Source organism: Alternaria hordeiaustralica, assembly GCF_023758085.1.
Source record: "Alternaria hordeiaustralica strain BMP 2776 chromosome Unknown scaffold_18, whole genome shotgun sequence".
In the NCBI taxonomy this organism is placed as follows: Eukaryota; Fungi; Ascomycota; class Dothideomycetes; order Pleosporales; family Pleosporaceae; genus Alternaria; species Alternaria hordeiaustralica.
The window spans coordinates 23,445-50,246 of record NW_026056790.1 but is presented as its reverse complement, the minus strand read 5'-3'; the positions used below and the strand labels follow the sequence as shown (position 1 = coordinate 50,246).

The window sequence follows — 26,802 nt, the reverse complement described above, 5'->3', positions numbered from 1 at the left end:
CTATACGAAATGCTCGAGAGCAACTGGAAGAAGAAGAAAGAGCAGATTGAGATAGTCGGGGTCGCACGCGAAGACGGGTGGTCGACGAAGCCCTCGAGAAGGCCTGACGTTCCCGGTTGTTGCACGACAGCGGCGTGAAGCCGCCCAGCGCGCAGCCAAGGAGTTCGCGCACGTGTTTGTCCCGCTAGTCCGAGGCTGGTTAGCAAGAGACGTCATCATCATTCGGAAATAGCCACGGGGAAGACAGGACAACGCGTTGCCATAACCATCGCGAACAATTGCTGAACTTCTGCGTACAGTATGCCTCATCTCCACGAACACGTCTCTACGACTGCCGGCAACGCGTAGTGCGCGGCTCGTCCAATCGGCGGAACTTCGGCATCCACCGACGTCGCACGAAGAGAAAGATCGGCACAACACCACCAACGACTCTCGTCACATACCGAATTGAGCTCTCAACGCTACCGTAATGCTCTTGTCGGCCAGCAATGATGCCATTGCCAGTGTTGTATCCTACGATCCTGCTTCCTGTAAGCAGAGTGAAGCCAAGGAGTCTGCTTACGCGTTAAAAGCCAGCGTGCATCGACTTGCATGACCCGCACACAGACCCCGCACGAGCTTTCTCAGCCTTCCCTAACCTTCACAATCTCTCATCCTCTTCCCATGAGATCATTCGGGCAAGAGCAGGATCAAGCCATATTGCAATGGGCCTACAGCGTCTATGTCCACCATTGACTGCTCTCGGACTTGTATCATGGGGTCAAGCTATGGACTGAGCTAAACTCATTGGAACTCACCGGCCATGCGAGGCTGGATTATAGCCTTGTAGAGTCTCATCTCCCGCGCTTCATTCGCCTTTTGACACGCTGGCAGCCGCCTTTTCGGCCCCGACAAGGACCAGCGATTGCTGTTTGCGGCGAGATATTATCTACGATGCGTAGATCTGGAGGTCACGGACTGACAACAGGCGCGGGGGCAAGCTGATATTAATGCGGCTCTTCCATACGAGGCTCCGCTCTCGTTTGATAATATATATTCTGCGCCCTGCATGAGATGGTGAACAATCCATCAACTCTCCCGCGGCCCGCCGATGTTAGCTATTTAGCAGCGCTGGCCACTTCTGACCCGATGGCTAGCCTCGTATTGATCAGGCAGATTCGACGGAGAGCCTTGGGGTTACCTCAAGTGGCAAATGCTGGGCTCCAGCCCATGTAAGTCTGTCTGCATTCTTCCCCAGAGTCCCGTTGATCTCAAGGTTTCAGGTAGATTATCCAAATGCTCAGCATGCATTCGGCACGGTCTTGATTATTCCGCTTTGACATGTGGCCAGCGGCCTCAGTTTAGCCGTGCCCGACCGTCGGTGAGAGGCTATTCAGGACCGGTAAACCCACGAACTGCCAGCACTGCCCCTTGGGCACACGTGGAAAGATGCTCGGTGGAAACCCTGGCTCACAAAGCACGAGACCAGCTCTTGATGCGCTACTGTGGACGCGCCGACTGGTCATCAGCCGCATTATTTGGTGACTGCTGAGGAGGGCAGGCTGCATATAGGCCTGAAAAACACGGACACTAGCTCCGGTAGCCACATCCACATTGACAGAAATAGATCACATATACGACTAGCTCAGTCAACTATGATCTCTAGGAATGTGCATGAACGCCTCGGTGTGGTATGGCCTTCTCAACGTCCCGACGACGGCTTGCAAGTGAAAAAGATGGAGCCCAACTCTACACAGCTGTATTTGCCCCTAGTCCCGGGAATCCCCTGCCTAGTCGAGCGACAGAGGTAACATTCTCACGTAGCATCGGCTGCACCTACTATGTCTGAGGCATACAGTGGCTTCCTGACAAAAGGCCTTTGCTCCACAAGTGAGCATCTCAGCACCAGCCAAGATTGTCCGATCGCAGCCCTCTCAATTCAGGCAGAGCTGTATGTGGCCTATCAACATCACGACCACGCTACTTGTCGGGCTCTTTGGGATTGAGCTCCATCCAACATTCGTCATTGTCTCCACACGTGCTGGTCACAAGTGCCTGTTTGACGATTGGGCCAATGCACTTGATCCGCGGGAATATTTAACGCCTCCTGGCCTGTGCGGATGGGCAGGCGTTTGATCCCCCCTTGCCGGCGTCGAGGCCATGCCATCAGTCCCCGCAATCGCTCTGGTTTGAAGAGGTGGCGCTAGTGTGGGTTCGAAGAGACAAAAGTATTGATGGCCAGTTCTTTGCCTGGTCATCTCCTCAGCCTCCAGCTTCCGCATGTACTCATCCGGTGGTCGCGCACCGGTAAAAGATACTCCAGGTCAGCACTCGGCGGGACCCACAGTCGTTCATACTCATGACCAAAGGAATACACCAAGCTCCAGATCTTGTCCCACCAGCGCGCGCTATATCAGCCCTGCCATAATTGGAGAGGCATACCAGGTAAGTGATGCAATGCAACAACTCCGGAACCTGCTGCCCTACATCGATAGGCGCCGTTGAGCCCATTCACCTGGATACCGGACGGTGAAGCGAGCCGCCCTACACGTTCTCGCCCAAGCCGGTGTACGTCTACTACCTGCCATTCGGTGGCCTATCGATGCGGTCGGAGTTGAACTTACCAGTTACTCCCCGATATTATACGCCGCGAAATCACAAGCCAAATACAACTACCAGTAATGTTCTGAAAAATGCTGGTCTGATACCTGAGGACTCTTGTAGCCACGTAAAGGACATCACGAGCAAATATGCTCATACAATGTCGCCGTCCGGAGTGGCTGGTGCTTCAGTGGTCCCTGAAGGTCCTTCCTCGTCGTCCACCTCACGACTGGTCTCGCCTCATTGTCGTCCCTGAGGCAGGTATGCCTCACGCCGGCCGCCACCCCATCGGCGCTCGAGCATTCCTTCTGTTGTCTCATGGTGGACTGTCTGTGCTGTGCACAGCGCTTCTGAAGAATGATGGCGGAGCAGCAGCACAGCTTCGGTCTCGCGTTCATATAAAGCCACATGAGCGGCTTCTCAACGCTTCAGATCACAACCCACTCAACCTCTCAATCATTATCATTCTATACCGCACTAGCACTATCTTTCCCCTCGCCAAATCACTAAGCTATCAAACCATGATGGTCAACTCTCTCCCCGGTCGCGATCTCCAAAGTCATGACGTTCACCCCGATTCAACCTCCAGCCATTGCTTTCGCTCAACGCACTACCACCATGGCATCACTGCGTCTTCAGCAAACGAAAGTGCCATTCCCTCTGTGTTGCATCGTGGTGAAGCCGCACTTCCCATCGGTCCCTTACTTGGCCAGGATTACGCATCACTTCCCACCAGCATCTCGGACCCCAGCATGCACTACGATCACGGGTCCGCTCCTGTAGATGGAGAGCAAGTTTGGTACTGCTCTGGATGTGGGGACGGACCTATCAGCATCTGGCAGAACGTCTGCGTACTCTGTTCTCATCAGATTTGCAGCTCATGCAAAGTCGAAGCTACCTAAACCTGGTCTCGGACTCGCACATCCTCGGCTCTTCGTCCCCCACACGACACACTAGCAAAGCCAATATTATCACGAAGACTAAGCTCTACCGCTGCTCTTGCTCGAACTAGTGCGGCACTCTTTCTTTCCCAGAACACTATCTCTTGGGTCATTCACTAGAATCCCTTGCAACGTGTTTGCTTCATTCGCTTTCGCAGTCACGATACCACGCTTGTAGATTTGTTGGATATCTGAAGCATTTCAGCAAAGCATATGCTACATGCCGCCGTCTATACTGGAAGCATCACCTTACGACCCGATGTGACCAGGCAATACCCTATCGCACACTTTCTTTTCATAGATTTGGTTTGTTCGGAGTTTGGTTGGAATCGCGTTTCACGAAATAGAATTATACCCTCCATCACTTGCTTCATTGTCTTGGTCATTGTCCTTGCCACTTTCCTCTTTGGTTCACATGCGCATCTCTGCATCAATCTGCGTCAAGCCACATGCCTCTATGGCTTAAAATGGAAACCAAGCGGTGCGCAAAATTGCGACCAGAGCCTGCACCCCAGACCTCTTTGCATACAGATGCAGGTACACGGCAGTTCTAACGGTCTACCAGCCTTTTAATGCAGCCGGCCCAGAGAGCGAGAATTCTGGTGTGGCGCGGAGCCTGACCATTGGACCAATTCGTGCTTTACGTCATTTGCGATCGAAAGGTGTCCATGAACTGGATTCCTCATATCGGGAAGGTTGTGTCCTGCGCCCCAAATAAGACCCGGCGGAGGACGTTTCGCCAAGGAATATTGGCCTGGCTCATGCATCAGGCGGCGGAAGGCTGCATGTACAGGGTAAGAGATCTGCCTTGTTTGCCTACTTTGCTTTCTCGGAAGAACTCGCGCTCTAGCTAGAGGGCGTGGCTGAGAGGTCCCGTGCAAAGCCGGTTTTCTCTACCAGTCGCACAAAGACTCCCTCAGGCCCTTTTACCGTCGTGTCAGTGCCTAACCAAAGCCATCATCTTGTTCACCGTTATGGCTATTGCTGAGGAACGCGTCATTTTCCCTTCGCTCAGCCATCGTCCCTCTTTGCTCCCCGGTGCTACCAGAGGTCTTTAAAGGAAGGACGTCATTGTACTGAGTGGGGCACCAGTAGGCGGAAATAAAGCTATGAGGGCTCGAAGGTCACGACACTGCTGCTAGCCTGGGGCAAAGGGCTCTTCGGAGGCAGTGCGATCGCTAGGGTGAGGTCAGAGGACTCAGGAGAGGACTGAATGGCCTGAGTAACGACTATCTTATCTGTCCATCCTCTTGAAAGTGATCCTTATAACAAGTCCAAACTGCTCTCATATCCTTCTCCAGGCCGCAAGTTCTACTGCTTCATCAGTCATCTTCTGCACTTCGTCTTTCTCAACCCAGCTTTCTATCATTACTCATCAATCATCACTGCAGTCAACCGAAGCCATGTCTACCTATTACTGCAGCAACTGCGGCGACGGCCCAAACAACACCGCACTGAATCCTTATTGTCCTATGTGTTACACTCTCCAGGACAATGCTTCGCGGTCCAGCTCTCACGACCAAGACGTCATCACATATACGCCACATGCGCATCCAATGCCACTCACTTTTCGCTCCATGGATACCATTACGAACTTCGCAAGAGCACAGGACAACCAACTACACCCGTCTTCTCATGTGGAAAGGTCGTTCAATGCTTGTTCCCATTCCAGCTTGCCTACCGGTAACATGCCCTACACTGCACCTTACAGTCAACGACCTGAGCGCCCACCGGTGTATCGTTGGCAGTGCTGCGCTTGCGGTTCCGACAACAGCTACAGCATGGACCAAGGTTGTGCAACTTGCTGCAACCATTGGAGGAACACATGCTGCCATGTGTATGACGCCGCCAATAATCCGAGTCGCTAAGGTGTCGATGCGAAGCAAGCGGTGGGTTTGGCATGATCAGATTGTTGTAAGTACCGCGCTTGACTATCACAAAAGCAGTCGCTGACGATCGCAGTTCTTCCTTGTGTAGTACCATCCTGGGGTTCGATACTCCTTTGGTGGCTTTGGTTGGCGTCTCTGGTAGATTGTTTGGTCTTTCCCTTTTTATTGTACTTGGTGGGAATTGGTTTCGCTTTATAGTTCGACGGATTGTATTTTGTTTATATCTCTAGCCTTGTTCGTGAACTTCGGCTTCCCAGTACAGGATGCGACATGATATCAATGCATAGCGGTGGCCTGTTGATGCATTCCAGCGTAGCATAGATAGTGTAGTTGCTTCCAATGAAATCGTCAGCAAAAAAACCTTTGTATCACTAGTCAACGACCTCAGTTCATTCTCATGCCATTCACACTCTCACCGTTCGCGCTTGCGCCACCACATAGTGGCACTCAGCGGGTTCCGGTGTCGACCCAGACTGCTGCGCCACTCCAGACTGAGACCCCGAGATGTACCCTGTATGTGTTTAGAAATCCGCCGTTTCACGTGAGATGATACCCAAGGCGGATCTGGCGTCTGAGAGCACTGAGGCATACTTTGGGCCGGGTGTGCGCGAGCGCCGTCGTCATTGCCACCCGCTGCCCTTCGTCGGGCGGTTTGCAAAACGGTCAGCACCCCTGGATGGGCCCGCAGGGCGCAATAAGGCGTGGATGCCCTTGACTTCGTAAACTTTATGTTGACGTCGAGCGATCTTTGGTCAAACGAAGACCAGTTCGTGCGCGACTTTGCCAGTGGGTGGGTGTCTGAGTTGCTCGATTGCGCAATTTGGAGGACGAAGAGGGGCACACTTCTTTGCTTTTTCCAGACCCGGAGTGCGCGCGACGCCTCACGTAATAGGCAGCAGTCGCAAGAAATCCAGCTATAGTCACAAATCTACCTAGGTATGTCCTGGTCAGTTCGTACAAATCTACCTTCGATCACATCGCTGTGTGCCTTGGTACGAAGTCCAGTTCAGCGATGTACAGCAGTCGAGAGATGAGGTTAAAATAGAGACGCAAGCCTTTGGCATACCCCCTGGGTCGATCGTGCGGCTCAACTCTATAACAAGGAACTCGCTACCTGTATAGGGCGAGAAGGATGCAACGCCGCGCGTGCAGGCAATATCGCGTGCGGTGTAATGCATCGCGATGGTGGTGTGCATGCAAATCTGTATGCCTCAGGCTGACTTGACGATGGCTGCCTGGATGTGGGGCCGGCATGCCACAGCCCACATCACCACGTACCCCAAGGATGGGCCATCCTATCTGCGTCAGACTGACGATTTTAAAGTCTTCAAAGTTGAAGCTCGTTCGATTTTCAAAAATCAGAGAGAAGTCGTGTTGTGCGAACTCTCAATGAGGCTGAGCAGAGCTACCTAGGTACAACGGACCTCGAGATCTTTGTGGTACCTGGCCACACGGAGGAGTGGTTTTCTTGTTCCGTAAATGGGGGAGAGTATTGCTGGTTTCATCAGCTTTTCAACCCAACAGCTGTCGTGGTTGTTTGCATTCGTTTGCAGCCGTGGTCATCCGCGAGATTACCAGCCGGCGCGTGGCACACGCGGATCAAAGACGGGGCGGTATTATCCGTACCGGTGTTGGGGAGATCCGGCGATGTCACACGTTTTTACTCTGGTCAATCTGAATAGATCTCCCTTCTTGGACATCTTGCTGTCTGCCTAAGAAGATACTTAGGTATCCTTAAGTAGCTAGAGAGTACCACAACATTCTATCTAGTAACACATCAATTTTCTCGTGATGATAGCTTTCTTGTGTGTCTATACAGCCTCAAAAAACGATTAGCAATCGCATATCATTCATATGACGAACGCGCAATACGATATAGCTTCATTCCTGATGTCACCGAGATATGTAGTGTGGCTCACATGCCGAACTCAATGACATTCATCAATCATACATTGCAGAGTCCTTCTTAGCTACTGTAGTCAAGTGTAGAAATGACTATTTTAATGAACGGCTCTAGCAAATCACTGTTATTGAATAACCAACCTACTGAACGGGGTACCTAACTAAAGTCCCAAGGTCCCTCTCGAGAAGACTACCTATGTACAAATTTGAGCGCGAAGTTCAGAAGAACTCAATTCCATACCGCAGAGACACTGTACCCAGATCGCGAAGAATCCTCTTCCTCAACATGTGAACTGATTGAGACCACATTCACATAATAATTAGCAACATGCTAAATACCGCACATTGGATTATCGGACGCTGACACGCTTAAGAGGACAAAAACGCTATGCTATATCGGTGCAATACTTAAGATGTTTAACAGAACAAGGGTAGGTTGATAAATACAAAGTACAAAATACCTGGGCAGGCATTGAGACCTCGGAACGCAGAGGTTTCGTATCGTTGTGTCACAATAGCACGGGACAGTCCGCGTGAGTAGCTTACCTATGTATGCAGTTGGACAGAAATGTGTCCTGGCGGTTATCCACAAGCCTGTCATAGACAGCGCGCTACCCAGGTAGTCTTTCTGGAATGAGTGGAGGCATCGGGCCGAAGAACAGCGCTTTGGCCGCTCATGAGATAGGCTCACACGGTCACTAGGAACGAAGCTAAACTCTTTGTAGTGCCCTTGATCCAACGTACACAGGCCTGCGAGTTGGTTTTGAAGGTCGATGCGGCTATCACTACTGGTACCGAGCAACTCACGCATCCGAAGTTTGCGGATTCTATTTCGCTCTGGAACGGTTCTCCAGATTGTTCAATGCGGTCACGTTGTCATCGCGGAATTCAAGATATGGGGGAAACATGTATGTCTAAGATAACGTAGTCGATATACATTGTTCTAAAGTACGTAGGTAAGTATGCGTCACCCAAATGTTACGGTTACAGAGGGAAGAGTGGACGAGCACCGGGTCTTGCGGAAAACCAACCAACGGCCGTGTCCGGCATGACAACACCCAGCCCGCGAGGACAAAGCGCTCGGCAAGGAGCACGTGAGCTGTCTCGCAGTCCCACGCGTGTCACACACTAGAGCGCCATCCGCCACAATGGGATTGTCAGGAGTGCCACCACTTCCAGTCAGTAGGACTCACTGAGACCTACGAAGACTCAGTAGGACTCACTGAGATACACTTAGACTCAATGATACTATCTAGGTACTGAGTCACCTCAAGTATATAGCTTAGACACAGAACTGTTATAGTTCAGTGTACTCAACTTCGTCCCCAACCCTAGTATTCGATCTGAAGATTGTACTTCTTTCTCAAGCCCTCGTACTTTTACATCAATCTACCCATCTTGCTACTACGCTAACCCCGTCCATCGCACTCCCTCGTTCCTGAGAACCAACTCTTAGGTCATCTTAGGATAACCTTCACACCAAACTTCAACCCGGCAGTCTTCTCTTCATCTCCTTTCAAGCCGATCCTACTATTGCTTCCCGTTTCGTGCATTCGTTCTAACTACCGAAGATCATCATGACGGTATAACTCAATAGTCGATTTAACTTTTGTCATCCACAATTAATACTTGATATAGATTTTCTGGCAACTTAGCGCCGCTATATATAGGCCCAAAGAAGGCAATTACAAGCACTGGGCTCTCTATTTAAAGCACAAAGATGATTGCTTGATATTCGATGTCAAGGGACGGCACCCTAACTTCCGGCGCAGCGAGCGGCAAGCCAATCCTCGAAACTCTCGCAGCTATATCAAGTCCATCTACCTTGCAGAAGTAAGAGAAGATGATATCAAAGCGTTTAAGGAGGCCGTCGCAGCTACAAAGGTGGACAACGAGACATCAGAGTGGGATTGCCAAGATTATGTACTGGAAATACTGGACAAGCTAGAGGCCGAATGTCTCATAGTAGACGATGACGACGACGGCGACGACGACGACGATGAGGGGACCTATAAGAAGCGGAAGGAGAAGCTTAAGAGCATGCGTGCAGAATACTAAGGCAACAGTATCTAGAATATACACTGGACGCTCTTCTATGTCAACAAATGTTGCAGCGCTTATTTGTTTGTGTTAATAGCTATGCCCGCGCCCAGCTATCTGTCTTTGACCAATTCAACTTTGATTTGCTACTTTACTCTATATGTTTCCACCAGAGAGCGTCTAGCAACCATTTCTGCGTGTTCCGAAGCGGAGAGATGCATTCAGGAATGAATAAGTACCAATCACTGGTTTCGTTCGCGGATAATAAATTCGTCACCTTCGTAGACTCGTAGTACTCTGGATAGAAGCCGGCATACTCCCAGTCAATAATGCCGGTCACGCGACATTGCCCTCCTTCAAGCTTTACTATAATATTTTCAGGCCGAAGATCATTGTGGCTGAGAACATGCTTCTGTGAGAGGGGCGGGCAAAGACTTCGGAGGAATTTGATGTAAAGTGGGCTTCCGTAATGGGGATTAGAGAATTGCCAGTCGTCGAAATCTTCTGTGTTCCAGATAGGGTCGGTTGTGCGGCGAACATCTCTCCTCGCATCTTGGCAACCTTCTCCTGCCACACCTCCAAGTGGCATATTGTCGGGACGGGTCAAAGACCGTACTTCGATGAAAATATCGTTCAGCTGTGCTTGGACTGAGCGTTTAAGGGAGTCGTCTAGTTTTGGCCAGACTGCTTCGAGTGTCGTACCAGGCACAAGCGTCATAAAGACAAGGAAGAATCTACCAAGGCGTACAAGACCGAGTGGCCTTGGCGCAGGAATGGTGGGTTTGTGTTCCTCGAGGTATTGCAGGGTTGTGTATTCGGTCAAGTTGTCCATTTTCGATATAATCTTGAGAGCAATACCAGAGCTGCACTTGAGAACGATCTCGTGTTTGCCAATCTCAGGCTTCCAGACAACTTCGCTCTGCTCAACCAATCTGTGGATACTGCGGGCAAGGGACGATTCGTCATGATCGCTTTCGATAAGGCCTCGGACGGATTCAGAGAGCGGGAAAAGGACTGTGGCTGAGGTATATTCGTGAAGAAAATCTCGAATATCATCAGGAACCAATGAAACATCCTTCTTGAGACGCTTTGTAGGCGGGTCGTTTCCAGAACCTGCTGCAAAGGATTAGGTTTACTTTCAGAACTAAAGCATAGAGATTTGAAGCCCGCGAACCTTCGGACTTTCTTGCAGCAAGCCGATCTGCATACGTAGAAGGAATTTTGGAGGTCAGATCGACTTCTGGATCCGCTTCTAACGCTTTTTGTAGCCTTTTTAAAACCATCCGGTTCAATTGAAAAGCAGCAGATGTAGCTGGAGGGTCCGCGATATCTGTTTCCTGAGATTGAGGAAGCATGGCGTCTGTGTCCTGCGGTGAAGGAAGCATGGCGTTTGTGTCCTGCGGTGAAGGATGCATGGCGTCTGTGTCGCAAGGTGGAAAGAAGTTCGTTTCAGCAATAATTCGGTTAGGTGATTTGGGCTTCTCGAGTTGATAACTGCTGTGAGTCCTCGCAGTTGTTTGCGCTCTCGGTCAAGCTGCGGGATTCCAAGCCGGTACAAGCGGACTAAAAACGGGGCGAACCATCCGCATTGGGCCTAGCAGATGCTCCAAGCTTCGATCAACCTCAGCGCTGTTGGCGCCAACCCTCTTGTTATCTGCGCGCATGCATCACTCAAGCATTGTTCCAACAATGTCGCTGTCTGTGCTTTCATGGCAAGACTGCGATCTTCAGGAGTCGCGCCGTTTATATGTTGACGGTATCTCATGCCTGCGGGTCAGGAAGAACCTTGGAAGACTCAGACACTGTCAAGCCGACAATGTAGCCGTAACTAGTCAGTATTTATCGCTCTCGATAGTCAGGTGACTCCGGGCACGGTCCGGAAGAGCCTGAACGAGAGGCGCATTGGCTTTCGTCAGCCATGTAGGTTGAGTAATACAGAAGCGGGGTATCTTACCACTCTGCTTGATAACCTTAGAATGTTCTTTCTTGTAAGAATACTCCCACGCGACGCGTGACCCGCCAAGCACAAGAAACCGCACATGTGCTAGGTGACCTATACATTGCTCCTAGCTTCCTCAACATCAACATTGCCATCAAGCTGACTCTCGAGACTGCATGGCAAATACGCTAGCGAGTCGAGCAACACAGCCTCGTCTCCTCTACAGTTACATTGCTCAACCACATTTCTACAGCGATCACCATCATCCAGACCGCCAAAATACCCCGGATGGGCCCATTTCCATCGCGTTCACGAGATCGAGTCGTCGAAGTATCCACACCAATAACGACCTGGTGAAGGGCGTTGTCCACGTCAAATCACAAACCAAGGTCAAATACGTCACCATAAGCTTTGTTGGCAAAACGACCTGTCGCATTGCGAGCGAGCGCAATCCTGCAAACCAGCATGTCTCCGAAGTCGAGCTGTTTTGTCAAGAGCAAATGTTATCGAGGAGGGCAACGCCTAGCGCGACCTGTCCCCCTTCGCGGGTAGAGTACCCCTTCGAATTTCGATTCCCAGAAGTAGTACCAAATGCTACGAAGCTGCAAAAGGATGCGCCATTCAGGCCAGATGCTCTGTTTGAGCACGAGGGTGGTCATCCTCTTCCACCGTCGCTATGGTGGAACGAGAGCACGATATGTAACGAATACTTTCTGAGAGCGCAGTTCGTCACGGAGCAAGCTTCATTCACACTTAGTCCTGTTGTTGTGCAGCAACTCCGCTTTAGCCCGTCCGTTCCGGAGCAAGGTCTTTCGCCTACAGCTGCTCTTGTACCAGCACCACCAATACGTTTTGAGCGTAGATCGAGACCATCAACTCCAGATCCATCTAAGGAGCGGCGTAACTCATTGCGACGGCTCAAGTCGGGCTTACGAGGCGGTACTAAGGAAGAGGAGATATCTTCGACGTCGCTGTTAGTACTCAGTGCACCCCCAGAGTATCGCGTTGGTGCTGCCAGCACGATCAAGCTATCACTGCAAGCAACGCTAAGCGACGGCGATACACAACCAGCACCCGTGTATCTTCGTGGCATCCGCGCGCAAGCAATCACACACATCAACTTCCGCGTCCCGCTAGTGTCTGCACCCAATGGAGAGATACGGAAAGAGGGCGTCGAAAAGTTCGACCTCTTCAATCAGCGATACAGTAAACCTGGAATAGAACTCACTTTGGACACCATCTTGGAGGGTTTTGAGATCAACAAGATTGTGCCTCCCACATTCAAAACATACGGTGTCGCACTTCACTACGACGTCAAGTACGACCTCTTGCTCGAATGCGCGGGCAAAGAGTCGGAGCATGAGATTGATGTCGATAATGTGGTTGTTGAGCCCATGACAAGACCTGGTGGGCATCTTGGGCCGCCGGAAGAGATGCCGCCAGTAAGCGGCTCGGATGAGAGCTTCATATTGGAGGAAATGCTTCGGGATAGTGAGCCTGTGGCGGAGCAACCACCACCCTATTACAGATAACATATACGACTATCGTGTCAATCGGACGCTACGTAGCTCCTACGACTATCCATGACAACATGTACTGTGAATGTGAGTAATACAGCGTGCAGCCTTTGGTTACTGGCAACGAACACGCAGCGCGCAGTATGGACAAACACCGCCAGAATGAAGTTCTCCACTTCTTCTTGCGAGAGCCGTTTATGATCGTATCTTCAGTTTCTCGAATACAGGATTAACTTACTGAAACTGTCCGCACTCAGCTTTTGCAACCCAACAGCCCCTAAAGTACCTCCAGCGCATCTACCCCAACATATCTACACCCACTACATTATCTCAGCAATCCTCCATCTCCCCGAAGATGCCCCAAAACCCAGGTCTATACATTTGCCCCTGCGGTATGAACGCGGGCGTCTGGCTCGTTGCCGGCGCGAGCAAATGCTCAATGTGCGGTTGGTCGTGGGGCATGTACGAAGCGGCTCGTATAGCGGACGAGAAGAGGAAAGCTGAGCAAGCTATGGATGGGCATGGAGACCAGAAGTAGTGAAAGCCCCGTGCGAGGGCCTTTTGAAGAGATATGAGCGGGGGAGCTTCTAGGAATGAAATTGGAAGAAACATCCGTGCCTACAAATCAATCACGACACAACTTCACATTATGTAAGGATGCTTTGCAATGATAGTGGGCTATTTCACATACATGCAGTCGTTGGTGCATATGTGGCTCAATTCGTGCATTAGAAAATAAATCTATTCATCGCTGAAAAGTCTCTCAGATCCCTGAAAGTGAAAGCGAGGGTGTGAATACATTCGCAATTTCCAACATCCCACGCAAGCGATAAGAAAGAGAAGAAAAGGATATCATGTAATCAGACCCGAACACTCATACGTATATCCGCAACATCTCAAGGCTTCACACAAGCAACCATGAGCTTCTCGTAGTCGCCGCGCGTCTCTCCTTCTATCCTCTTGACCAAGTCCTTCTTGTAGACCTGCTTGTACGCGTTGCTGACGGCGTTCATAAAGTTCTTGTCCCAGTGGCAGCGGACAACGCGTTGTACGAGGATCTCGTCCTTGGTGCCCAGACCAGCCATCGATTCCTCTAGACGAACGGCTTCAGCCTCGGGCCGGTTGGTGGCACGGTGGATAAGTAGGCGGAGTGCATCTTCCATGTGGCCTGAGAAAGCGGACTTGATCACGCTGTCGAGGGACTTGTGGAAGCGCTGTTGGTAAGAGTTCGCCATGGCTTTGAGCTGCGCGTCGTTTTTGCTGGTGAGGATCTGGCACACTTGAGGAACGTTCTTGCTAGCAAAGCCACCCATGCCGGCTTGAAGATCGGTGACAGCCTGCTCGATTTCTTGAGGGTTGACCGGGTATGAGTCTTCTGCGCGGCGGGCCGAGATGATCATGTCGTACATTTGTTCGGTTCCGGCACTGAGGTCGCCCTGGAGGTCTTTCTGTAGCGGCCGTTGGAATAGTTCTTGGTACTTCTGCTTGATGGCGTTGATGTCGGCGTTGCTTCGGCCGATAAGGATGTCGTCCAAGATGACCTCCTTCGTGCCCATGCCCTTCATCGCTTCCATGAGGTTGTAACAGTCGGATACTAGAGGGCCGCGTGCAATTTCGACAAGTCCTTTCGCGAAATAGCCGCTGGTCTCTTTCTCAAGATCTTGGACCATGTTTCGCATCAGGCGCTGGTCGTATTGCGCCCGAATGGTGTTGACCTGGATAGGATCCCTCTTCGCCAAAACCGCGATGAGCGCCTTTTCGTCAGTTCCGAATCCCTTCATTGCTTTACGGACAGCTTCAACATCTTTGCTGACGTCGATGTTGGCTACCTGCATGGGGCCATAACCGAGGGAAGCCTGAGTTGGTGGCCCGCCGAAACCCCCTGGCGCCCCGAACTGGCCTTGGGGAGGTGGAGCACCGAATTGACCCTGAGGTGGGGGCGCACCGTATTGCCCTTGGGGTGGTTGCTGCCCAAACTGGCCTGGCGGAGGACCGGGTGGTGGTTGATACTGTCCTTGGGGCGGTTGTTGGCCGTATTGGCCTGGAGGTGGCGCGCCATACTGTCCTGGAGGTGGTTGCTGTCCATATTGACCAGGAGGTGGCTGTTGTTGATATTGCCCAGGTGCGCCATAACCCTGTTGTGGGGGAGGAGCTCCGTACTGGCCCTGAGGTGGACCGCCGTACTGATTTGGCGGCGGCGCACCATATTGACCTTGCGGTGGTTGCTGACCATAACCTTGTTGAGGCGGGTAGCCTCCGTACTGTTGGTTCTGCATTGGTGGCGGTTGTTGATAGCCTTGCTGTGGAGGTGGTTGATACTGTTGATGTTGACCGTAGCCTTGTGGCGGCGGGGCTTCTGTAAGATATTAGTACAAGATCAGGCTTCAGCGCCAAGTGTTGTAAGCCATGGAGGATGCAATGATCGCCGGGCTGTGAAGAGAGGGCCTCAACTTACGGCCCGGATACGGCTGCTGATAACCGCCTGGTTGGTTGTAGTTGTAGGACATGTTCAGCTGTAATTTAGGCAGGGTAATACAGGAACAAGCTCTAGAAGTAGGTAAGACCGACGTGCGACTCTGATAATAAGGCAGGTGGTATGGAAAAGAAGAGGGGGAAATACCGACTGCCTGCTAAAGAGTGGTTTGCACCAAAGGTTGCCGTGGCTGAGTCGTATCGCTCAGCCCTGCCAGTGGTGGGGTAGGGTCAAGAATTAGTCTGGCTCATGACGAAGAATCTGGCTTGGCATGGTCAGCCATCGGGTTTAGTGGCGTGGTATGCGAACACCTTCTGCCGCGTGGTTGGTACGGTGGGTAAGGCGGCCACTGCCCAACGCTAATCCGATGCTTAATCGGGTCGTTGCCTGTGGCGATGCACGCTCAGAAGACATATCGCAAGAGCACAGCCTCAGGGTCGTAACCATGCGCGAATGAATCTGCACTAGATTGTGGCTACATTGCAACGATGATATATTCGAGATAAGGTTGTGGCGTAGCTGCGATGATTTATAAAGGACTCATTCCGCGAAAACAGTTTACGTACGCTGCGCCTTGGCAAGTCACTTGGACCTCACGATCTATGTTCGCATGGAGAACAGCGTCATGCAGTATCTGTGGTACGCGTCTGTCCGCATCATAATGATCGCGCAAAAGTCCGCGTCAACTTGGGGGCTCTCTTTCGCACGAAATGCTGCATCATACCGCCATTCAAGAATCGTCTATGTTTTGTAACTCGTGCATATCACGAAGACAAATGATAGATGATGCGATAATGTGCGATGGCCCCTCGGCCGCTGGCGCTGTGCCAAGCTTATGTCACAATCCCAAGCTTCGAAAAGATCGGCAATCCTCTCTCCTCTCCACCAACTACATCTGTTTACTGCACACCATCCTAGATCACTAACGCCAGGCACCCCAACGTTAATCCCAACCCGCCGGTGAACTTTCGGCCAAGACACTGACATCATAGCATGCGGCGCACGTAGCCCCTCATGTTTTCGCCGTCGATTGCGCATCACGAGTATGCCTTGGCAGTCGGAAGCGATCTTGGGTGAGCACTAATTGGTCAGGAGCACCCATTGAACACTTTAGTTCACCGGGGAAGATTTAGCACGTGCAGGTCGACATAAAAATCGGGGTGAGAAGAGGACCGATGGAGGCGTACGATGGAAGTATAATAGAGCCAAGCCAGCGATCAATTTCTGGAGGACATTGACATAAATTGGGTGTGTTAGAACGATTGATTCGAGCTGCGACCAACTTCTTTAAGACAACCAACTTACCCGACATCACCCCGAATTCTATGATAGACGGGACATAGCCAGCCGCATACGCCATCCAGCATCGCCGATCACCAACCCTGAAACAGGGCACTTCCCGCGAGGCTACACTCAAGCATATCGCGTATAGGAAAGCCAGAGATATAAACGAGAGCAGAGCCGGTGCATGAAACAGTCGCCCTATCAGCCCGTCTACCATCGACCAAACACCACCATGTCGTCTTACGACTCTGCCAGATCGGGATACCAGCCCCATGCGCAATACGCACAGCAACAACCACCCTATCCCACCACACCGGGAGCACCACAACCACAGCAACCAACAAACTATTTCCCACCGATCCCCGAACAACAACCCATCTACTCCTCCTCACCAACATCGCCCTACAACGGCGGCGCAATGACCTCAATGCCACAACCACACATGCCAACCCACCGCCGCACCTCCTCCTCCTCATCCTACAACAGCCAACGTCCCACACACCTCCAACCCACGCCCTCTCAAGCAATCCCAATCCGCCAACCAGAACCCCACTCCTACCAATACCAACAACCCACCCATCTAGCCCCAGCCTCGTACCCTCCACCCGTCGCCTACGCGCCGCAAGCCGCGCCCATCTACGCGCGCTCTTCGTCGCAGCAAAGCCACTACTCGCACCACAGCACGCACGCACACAATGCGCATGCCTATGCGGACGGAGAGGACAAGTACGAGGACGAGCATCATAGACATCATGATCAGCATTATGGGGAGCTGGATCCGGAGACGGAGAGGGAGTATAAGAGGAGGTATGCGCGGGAGAAGGAGGTGGAGAGGAGGCCGACGTTGGGTGGCAGTGTACTGAGCATGATCGGGAAAGTCGGAGGGCTGCTTGGGAGCGATAGGCGATGATGCTCAAGGGCCGTGGTGTGAGCGGATGTTGATGGTTTGGAAGTGATACCCCATGGATGTTTCCTTGTCTTGTTGCTTCGGTGTTCATTGTACGATAGTGGAAAGCGCCAGATTGGCGCTATGATATGACGAATTAACTCTTGGATGATTGATTGAAGTAATTGATCTCGAATTCGTCGTGCAATATGTATAAAGGTAGTGCTGCTGAAATCCCTATAAACGCCTCTCGCTGATAGAGAGGAAGAAACGCTGTCGGACGCCAAGTAGTAATGCAGCCGATGAAACGTCAAAACAGAAACTTTTCGTACTTCAGCGCTTGAAGCCGATATGGAAGTGTTGGCCCTGCCCAACAAGTTTTTCGTGCCCATGTTCTCGCCACTTTCCTTACCAACATCGAGGTGGCAGATAGGTTGCGATACTGACGCCCCAGCTGCAGCTTGCTGCTGAGCGTGTACGCAAGCCGGTGGCTTGTAAACCTCCGAGAATGTGTTACCTCGGACGCGACACGGCATTATCCGGCCCGTCGCGTCGCCTTCTGCCGTCCATTCCTTTCCCGACCCGGTGTAATATGCACTGTATGCGTATACGATTATGTAGTTGGCGAGCTCGGTACAGACGATTCGTAGTCGTGATTCGTTCAGCTGAAGGTCTCGCCAATGTGACGCTCGCTTTCGGGTTTCCAGGTGCCTGTTACTAGTCAGTATTGAGGAAACCAGGGACTCGAGACGGGTGTAATGGAAGGATGCTCGCGGCCCGACGTATCGTTCCGCGTGGTACTGTGCAGCGTAGCACGGCACTCACAAGGCGCGATAAGAAAAGATTGTCACGTACCTTCAAAGTTGTGCTTGACATAAGCCATTGGGTCGTCATCCTCGCCAGCGCCCATAGTCTTAATGCCGGGGCTGAAACTGGTGATAGGCAGCACAATGACGTCGCCGACCTTCTTGGGCGCCTTCATGCCAGTGAAGTTCTCCCATGTAATGTTGCCCTTGCTCGTGCTCATGTCAAAGTAGTCGGGGTTGTTGAAGTAGTTGAAGATGGTATCGGTCCAGACGGCGGGCCCAGTGAACTCGATTATGCCCTTGTAGTCCTTGCTGAGTTTGCCGGCGCGCTTGCGGTCAAGTGTCTCCTGTGTGATGTTTGCGACAACATCGACGAGAACAGGGTGGCCAGGCTTAGACTGGATGGTCCACTGGCAGAACTGGACACGCCGAGAGTACCACTGAGCCCAGTCTGGACGATCTGGGTCAGCCTCAATGCCAATGACCATTCCGTAGCTGTTTGCGGGCACATCAGAAGGTATCCAGTCTGACGCGGGCTTCAGTGCCGAAGTGTCAATATCCGAGTAGATGCCGCCACGAGCTAGAAGGATCAGGTAGCGGAAGAAGTCGGCTTTTAGGACGGGTACGGGGAGGGCATTGTAGGCTTCGATAACCTCGGGGACAGAGGAGTAGAGGTGTCTGATCAGGTGCACTGCGACGTCGTCGGTGATGACCTCGTGGACGAAAGAAGGGTGGTGTATGCTCCAGCTGGCTTCTGGCTCGCGGAACATCTCGTCAAACTGACCCTGCGCCGGTGTGTACTTCCACGTCTGCCAAATGTATGCGGGTGTCTTCGCGTCGACGTCGTAGGGGAACTGGTACTCGAGCTGGTCCTTGAGCGGGCGCTCTCTCAGCTCGTCCATGCTGACCTGGGTTTTGGGCTTCTTGCGCGCGGGCGCATCGGGAGTGTCAAAGGTCTTGTCTGCCTTTTCGGTCGCCTTTTGCGCCTCTTTCGACTGCTGCTCCTTGGCCTTTGTGCGTTCTCTGTCTGCCGGGTTCACCCAGGCAGTGGGCCGAGGCATTTCCTTTGCATTGCGGAAGTTGGGGGTTGTGCTACCGTGGTGCTGCGACTTGAAGATGAAGAATAGCGTTAGGCAAGCCAGGGAAAGCACGAGGGCCTTCTTGAAGGTAAGCATGGTGGCGGGCGCGGTTGAAGAGCCAGGCGAATAATGAGGAGGGGCGTCCTCGGTGGTGGAAACGGCGGGCACAGGTGGAACTCGATAGGGCCTAGGTGGGAAGATATACTATCAAAGCAGACGCCCTGGCTGGGTTTGGGGGTACAGAGGGAAAGCCGGCTCGCTGCTTCGGGCAGTCTTGACCTGGCGGGTGAAAGGGCTAGTGGTTGCGGTCGTGAGAAGGAAATGAGAGGTGGGACGCGCAATTCACGGACACGAGGGAAGAACGAACGACATGGAGAACGGTGAAAGGCGTAGAGGCTACTGAGAGCATGGGCGGCGGCGGCGATACCACGGGCTTTTTGAAAGAACCTCCAAAGGGCCAAAGCCAAGCAGGGGGTCTGCGAGTTTCACGTTCGCAGGCGCGCTAAGAGACTAGCGTGCCTGTCGCCGGCGAATGTTCCATGGCCGACTCAACATCGCGGCAAAGCTTGTTCCAAATCAGTTGGCGCACCGAGTCGCCTGTAGGAATAACCCTGGTTGAATTACGACGCTGGGACGATCTCTCACGCATTTCCCACGCCTCTCGTGCATGCCGGGTGGAGAGCCTGGTAATGACAGGTATACAGTCCCCCCCCTAGTACAGGTGCCTAGTGCGGTTTCTAAGATAGATAGCTAGTAAGATAAGGTAATAATATAAAACACTATATTAAAAAAAAGTAACTCTTAACTACTTTTAGAAGCTACTAAAGACGCCTTAAAGCTATATAAGAGTATTATAATAGATAGAGTAGCCTCTAGAATATAGGTTAATTACTAAGTATTAAAAAGTAGCTAGTTTAAGCTATTTTAGAAGCTTTAAGTATAGTAAAAAGCTTTAAAACTTATAGTTTTTAGATATTATAAGTAATTACTAAAAATATAAAGTTTAGAGCTCTTTTAGAAACTTTAAGTATAGTAAAAAGCTTTAGAATCTATAAATTCTAGGTCTTACTAGAGCTCTTAACCTAGACTCTCTAGTCTAAGTTAGAATAACCTACCTATATACGCCTACTTAATATAGTCTTAGAGCTTTTAAGTCTACTAAAACTATATAGCGCTTTAGGCGCCTACTATTTTAGATAGCTACTTAGCTAGTACCTTTATAATATACTTATACGCTTACTTATACTTATACTTATATATCTACTTTACGCGCTACTTTATATACTATATAATATCTAATTACTTATATATACTATACATATTATATTATATTATATATATATACTAATATACTAAATATAGCTTTATATTTAGCTACTCTTATAGAAATACTATTACTAGTAATATTATAATACTATCTATACTAATATAATACTTAACTAATATATTATACGCGCCTTATAAGCGCTACTTAAGTAATATAAAAGTATATCTCTAGACTATTCTATATCTTAAGTGCCTTTATAAACTTAGTTCTATAAGCTTTTAAGTTAACTTTATTACTTATATTATAGCTTAATAACTCTAGTAGCTTACTCTACTTTACTATAAACGCTTTTTTTATACTATTTATATTATTTATCTTCTATAAGCTTACGCTACGTAGCTATATATATATATACTATATACCTACTTAATTTTTTATATCTCTAAAGAAATATATAAATAGTCTAAGCTTTAGTACTAGCTTTAATAATAAAGCTTTCTTATTCTTTTTATTCTTTTTACTAATACTAGCTACTTTTTTATATACTACTATCTTTACGTTTAGAAACTTAAAGTCTACTTTATTTATAATTCTATTTAAGTATACTTTTAATACTATTTATTATTAGCTATATATATATATATATATAATATAAGAATACTTACTAGTTATAACTAGTTCTAGAATAAGAGAAGGCGTTATCTTATTTAATACTTTTAAATATTTAGAAGTTTTTATAGATATTTAAAAATACTTTTTTTATCTTAAAGTTCTTATAAATAATATACGCTTTTTTACTACTACTTTTTTATAACTAGACTACTCTTTTAGCTCTTACTTTTTAAGCTTTTTCTTTTACTTTAGCTCTTTAGCTACTATACTTTAGAATATAACTTAAATTAATTTAGAATACTTATTATATTCTAGCTACTTAACTTATACTTACTATAATTATACTTTCTATTCTATCTATAGCTACTATAATTACGCTTACTACTTCTTTTAGATCTTACTATTAATATATAAAAATATAAAGTTTTATTATAGTAGAATATTAATATAAAGTAGAGTAATAAAATATAGTCTAGTAACTCTATATAGTAATCTTAATATAGATATAGTTTCTAAATACCTTATATTTACTATAATATAGTAGTAAGTATTATTAATAAAACTTTTTTTATAATATTTACTATAGATCTAGAGTGTTAATAATATACTTATAAAAGTAATAGTAATAAAAAACTATTTAGTATACTTAGAAGTAAACTTAAAAGTACTAAAAGTAAGCTATAAAGCTATAGAGTTATTAAAATTTTAGAAATATATATCTAGATAAGCTTTTAAAGCTAAGTAAATACTAATAGTAATAATAAGTAGCTTTTATTAGTAGAAGAGCTAGAATTTAGAAAGTAGTATAATATTAAGTAAAAGCCTCTCTATTAGCTATAGAAGTAGATAGATAAATATATAAGATTTTAGACTCTTTTAGAGCTCTTAGATATATAAAAAAGAGTAAATTTAAGTAATTTCTAAAAGCTATATTAATAATAGATCTCTAATACTTAGTAGTATATCTATTTATAAAAATAATATAGTAGTAATAATTCTTTATTCTTTTAGTATTATAGTACTTATTAATCTTTTTAATAAGTATTTTATTTTAAGTTTTTTTAATATACTTATAAAGCTTCTAGTAGTTTAATAGATAGAGAAAGTAATTATAAACTTAAGATTTTAAGTATTTCTAGATATTCTTAATAAAGTTAAAGTTAAGTAAGCTAAGTATATTTACTTTATAGTAGATACTAAGTTTTTTATACTTTTTATAAATTATCTTTACTTTATAAATACTAGTACTATTCTTAAAAAAGATTACTAAGCTTAGAAGTATTTTCTAATACTTTAATTTCTACTAAAACTTATAAACTTTAAATATAATATACTTTTATATTACTTTACTATTAAGAGTACTAAAAGTTTTTTTTTTTATTTCTTTTTAGGCGTCTTTAGCTATCTTTAATAAAGACTAGTAGCTTTTTTATACTTTAAGTAATATAGCTTTATACTATTTACTTACTATACTTTCTAAATTTAGAAAGAAAATAGTTAAAGTAATACTTCTTATTAAGTATTTTAGTAACTTAAATAGTACTTTAGTTTATTATAAAAAAGTACTTATTAAACTAAATATAGTATTACTATTACTTTAATTTTTAGAAATAGCGTTTATATACTTAATTAAGATATTACTAATACTATTCTAAAGTATAATAAAGCTTTTCTTTTACTTAGTAGTAATAGTAACTATATTATTTAAATACTTAAGTAAGAGTAGTATTACTAATAAAGATTTTAAGTGTTAGAAACCTATATTCTAGATAGTTAGACAACGTTATGTAACCTAACCTAGCGTAAGTATAAGTAGATCTAAAGAATTATTACCTAGAAGGTAATAATTTGTTTATTCTTACTAGATAATATACTATTACTTTACTATTTTTTATATTCTATATTAATTAGTAGTTACTTATCTAATATTTAAATTATTTATCTTATAATACGCCTATATTATATAATATCTACTTATAATACTTATAGTAATAGTTATACACTAATAAATATTAATAATAATATAGAACTATCTAACGTAGTAGTATTAGCTATAAGTCTATTAGTACTAACTCTTATTAAAAAGAAAGTGTATAAGCTAATACTTTCTATATCTAAGATAGATAATAACGTTAGTAATAGTCTAATTCTACTACTATTACTATAAAATTATATTTTTACTTCTAAGAAGACCTAGAATATTCTAGAAGAGGCTATTCTAGACTAGAAGCTATAACGCCTTTATATCTAGAGAACTCTCTAACTAAAGCGTATTAAGCTAGCTAAGTTATAAAACTTTTACGCTAAAATTACTATAAATAATCTAACTACTCTTAAAAAGAATATAAGAGCGCTATTTATAACTTACTTAAAGAACGCTCTTTTTACTAGAAGTCTTCTAAGATCTAAACTTCTATAGTTATTCTTAAAGACTAACTAAGCGTAATATAATTACTAGAAGTAGAATTATAAGTTATACTTTCTTTATATACTATAAAGCTTTATAATAGAGATATAAAAAGTAGATTTTAGTACTATATATATCTCTAAGCTATTAAAGACTCTATAGTATACTTATTAGATATTAGAGAAGTACTAGAACTTTACCTAAACACTATTATAGGTAAACTTTAAGTATATTATATTAAACTTACTTAGTTTCTTATAAAAGTATAAATAATACGCTTATAATTACTTTAAGTGTACTATATAGTATAGTAATTAAAATTCTATAGATCTTTTAAATTATATAAGACTATTATAAAAGAAACTTAGATTAGACTAAACACTAGATATATAAGTACTAGAGTATACTATAGTCTTATAAAATAATATTAGAAAGAGCTTACTCTTACTCTCTATAGACTAACGTTCTATACTTCTATAAGTAGAAGAATATACTAACTTTATTTTTTAATAAAAGTTCTATATTATAAAAAATAAGCTATAACTACCTAAGAAGAATAAGCCTTAACTTATCTAAGATTAATCTAATATTTAGAGTACTAGTAAACCTTTAAAAAACGCTAAGCGCGCTAAATTAGCCTAAAATAGATTAAAAAGAAGTAGTTTAGATAATAATAATATATCTAAAAAGCAAATTACATACTATAAATATAGTAAAGTTAGTTATTATAAGAATAAATATCTAAAGGCTAATAAGTCTAATACTATAAGTAAGTCTACTAATAAGTCTAAGTTAGAAAAAGACTAGAGGTAGAAGAATTAATCTTCTACCTTACTACTTATATCTTTTTAAATAAGAAAAATAAAAATATAGAAACGCTACGTAAGGCCTTATAGCCTACTTTATTCTAACTCTTAATAGTAAAGTTTACTCTTAAGATATCTAAGCCTAAAAAAGTAATAATTAATAGTAGTTTATAACTAAACCTTATCTTTACTATATTAGTAAAGAAGTAAGAATTAGTTATTAATTTTTTACCTAATCTTCTTATAGAAGAGGTTAATAGTAGAAAGCTTACTATCTATAGAATAACTAAAGTAGATATTACTATTACTAATTTATAGAGCTACGTAAAGACGTAGTATATTCTATTTATAGTATCTAACCTAAATAGGTATACTATATATTTAGAATTACTATAGATTAATTACTATAACTCTAAGTTAAACTACGCTTTATAGTATATACTTTTTAAAAGTAATAAAGCTAAAGAGGTTAGCTCTTTTTAAAAGATTATAGTAGAAAATATCTAATTATTTAAAAAAAGTATACGTAATTCTAGTATAGACGTATATATCTATCTAGTAGATATAGTAGGTTAGAATAACCTATTCTTAGCTTAAATAAGTAATATACCTCTACTATATATAGAGTTTATTAATATTTATTCTAAAAAGAACTTAGTAATTATTACTAAGTATAGCCTATAAGACTTAGCTCTAAACTTAGAACCTAAAATAAATCTACTATATATACTATTATATAATCTTTCTTAAACTAAGTTAGAGCTTCTTAAAAAGTACCTAAAAGAGTATATAGTATAAGAGTAGATAAAACGCTTAAAGTTGCTAGCTAGCGCACTTATTCTCTTTATTAAGAAGAAGAATAGCTCTATAAAGCTATATATTAACTATTATAGCTTAAATAAAATTATAATTAAGAATAGATACTTACTACCTCTAATTATAGAGTCTTTAGACTACTTAGCGTAAGCTAAGTACTATACTAAGCTAGATATATAAGAGGCTTACTATAGAATTTATATTTAGAAAGAAGATAAGTAGAAAACTATATTTTATACCTAATATAGTTATTTTAAGTATACTATAATACTTTTTAGTCTTATAAATATACCTACCTAGTTTTAGGTATATATTAACTAGACTCTTATTAGTCTAATTAATATATTATATATTATCTACTTAGATAATATTCTTATCTTCTTAAATACTCTTAAAAAATATAAAGTATATATTAAGAAAGTCTTGTAGAGACTACGTAAGGCTAAGCTTTATTTAAAGCTTAGTAAGTATAAGTAGTATACCTAATATACTAAGTACCTTAGTTACATTATTATACTTAATAAGATTAAGATTAACTAAGACTATATTAAGACTATCTAGAATTAGCCTAAGCTACGTATAGTTTATAATATTTAGGTATTTATTAGCTTTATAAACTACTATTACTAATTTATTACTAGTTTTTTTAAATTAGCTCTACTATTAACTATTTTAACCTAGAAAAGTCTAGGCGTAGCTAGAAGTAGCTACGCTATATAGAGAGAGAAGAGCTAGTTTCTAGATATTAGTAAAGCTACTAAAAAAGCTTTCTATAAGCTTAAGAACTCTTTCTTAAAGAAACTAATCTTAGCTTACTTTAAAAGAGATTATAAAATAAAGATTAAAGTTAATATATCTAAAGGTATAATATTAGATATTCTAAGCTAATATATTATAGAATTACCTAAGCTAGATAACTAGTACCTAGTTAACTTCTATTTACGTAAGCTTATTATAGTAGAGTATAATTATAATATATATAACTAAGAACTATTAGCTATTATTAAAAGTTTAGAATATTAGTAATATTATCTTAAGAGTATTTATTTTAAGATCTTTACTAATTATATAAACCTTAAGTAGTTTATAAAAACTAAAGCTCTTAACTATTATTAAGTTTAGTCTTACCTAGTACTTACGTAATATAATTTTAACTTAATTTATTATTTTAGAAGCACTAATCTAGTAAATAGTCTATTATACTACTCTAATTATATAGCTAAGTTATAGAAGCTAGCCTAAAAGTATAATAAAGCCTTTATATAGCCTATAAGAGATATTATTCTTAATAAAAGTAAGAAGGCCTTCTTAGCTATAGCTACGCTAATAAAGTCTAGTTCTAGGTTAGAACTACTAAATAAATTAAGTAAAGCACTTAATAAGTTTAAGTAAGTTAATTAGACTAAACTAAGAGAGTAAGAGCTTATAGAAAATTAGAATACTTCTAATAAGGCTAGTAAATTCTTCTTAAAAGAATTAGACTTAAATATAGAATAGATAGACCTATTAGAACTTATTATAAGTTATAGTTACCTCTAGAAGCTTACTAATATAGAAA

The 26,802-nt window shown here is 44.4% G+C and overlaps 5 protein-coding genes across 5 annotated transcripts; 2 read left to right on the top strand and 3 right to left on the bottom strand.

The window, feature by feature from the left end:
* Window positions 1-8,889: 8,889 nt before the first annotated feature.
* Window positions 8,890-9,370, top strand: J4E84_007748 (uncharacterized protein; the record flags this gene model as incomplete). Its single annotated transcript, XM_049390328.1, has 2 exons — window positions 8,890-8,895; window positions 8,951-9,370. 2 exons carry the CDS (start codon window positions 8,890-8,892, stop codon window positions 9,368-9,370), a joined length of 426 nt encoding a protein of 141 aa, XP_049241788.1.
* A 138-nt stretch (window positions 9,371-9,508) lies between these two features.
* J4E84_007747 (uncharacterized protein) lies at window positions 9,509-10,635 on the bottom strand (the record flags this gene model as incomplete). Its single annotated transcript, XM_049390327.1, has 3 exons — window positions 9,509-9,532; window positions 9,630-10,468; window positions 10,527-10,635. The coding sequence occupies 3 exons, from the start codon at window positions 10,633-10,635 to the stop codon at window positions 9,509-9,511; spliced, it is 972 nt and encodes a 323-aa protein (XP_049241787.1).
* An 832-nt stretch (window positions 10,636-11,467) lies between these two features.
* J4E84_007746 (uncharacterized protein) lies at window positions 11,468-12,823 on the top strand (the record flags this gene model as incomplete). The annotated part of the gene is made up of 1 exon (XM_049390326.1): window positions 11,468-12,823. The coding sequence occupies one exon, from the start codon at window positions 11,468-11,470 to the stop codon at window positions 12,821-12,823; it is 1,356 nt and encodes a 451-aa protein (XP_049241786.1).
* An 881-nt stretch (window positions 12,824-13,704) lies between these two features.
* On the bottom strand, window positions 13,705-15,315 carry J4E84_007745 (uncharacterized protein; the record flags this gene model as incomplete). Its single annotated transcript, XM_049390325.1, has 3 exons — window positions 13,705-14,690; window positions 15,012-15,164; window positions 15,264-15,315. The coding sequence occupies 3 exons, from the start codon at window positions 15,313-15,315 to the stop codon at window positions 13,705-13,707; spliced, it is 1,191 nt and encodes a 396-aa protein (XP_049241785.1).
* Window positions 15,316-18,112: 2,797 nt separating this feature from the next.
* On the bottom strand, window positions 18,113-19,432 carry J4E84_007744 (uncharacterized protein; the record flags this gene model as incomplete). The annotated part of the gene is made up of 2 exons (XM_049390324.1): window positions 18,113-18,162; window positions 18,307-19,432. 2 exons carry the CDS (start codon window positions 19,430-19,432, stop codon window positions 18,113-18,115), a joined length of 1,176 nt encoding a protein of 391 aa, XP_049241784.1.
* Between the last annotated feature and the right edge of the window lie 7,370 nt (window positions 19,433-26,802).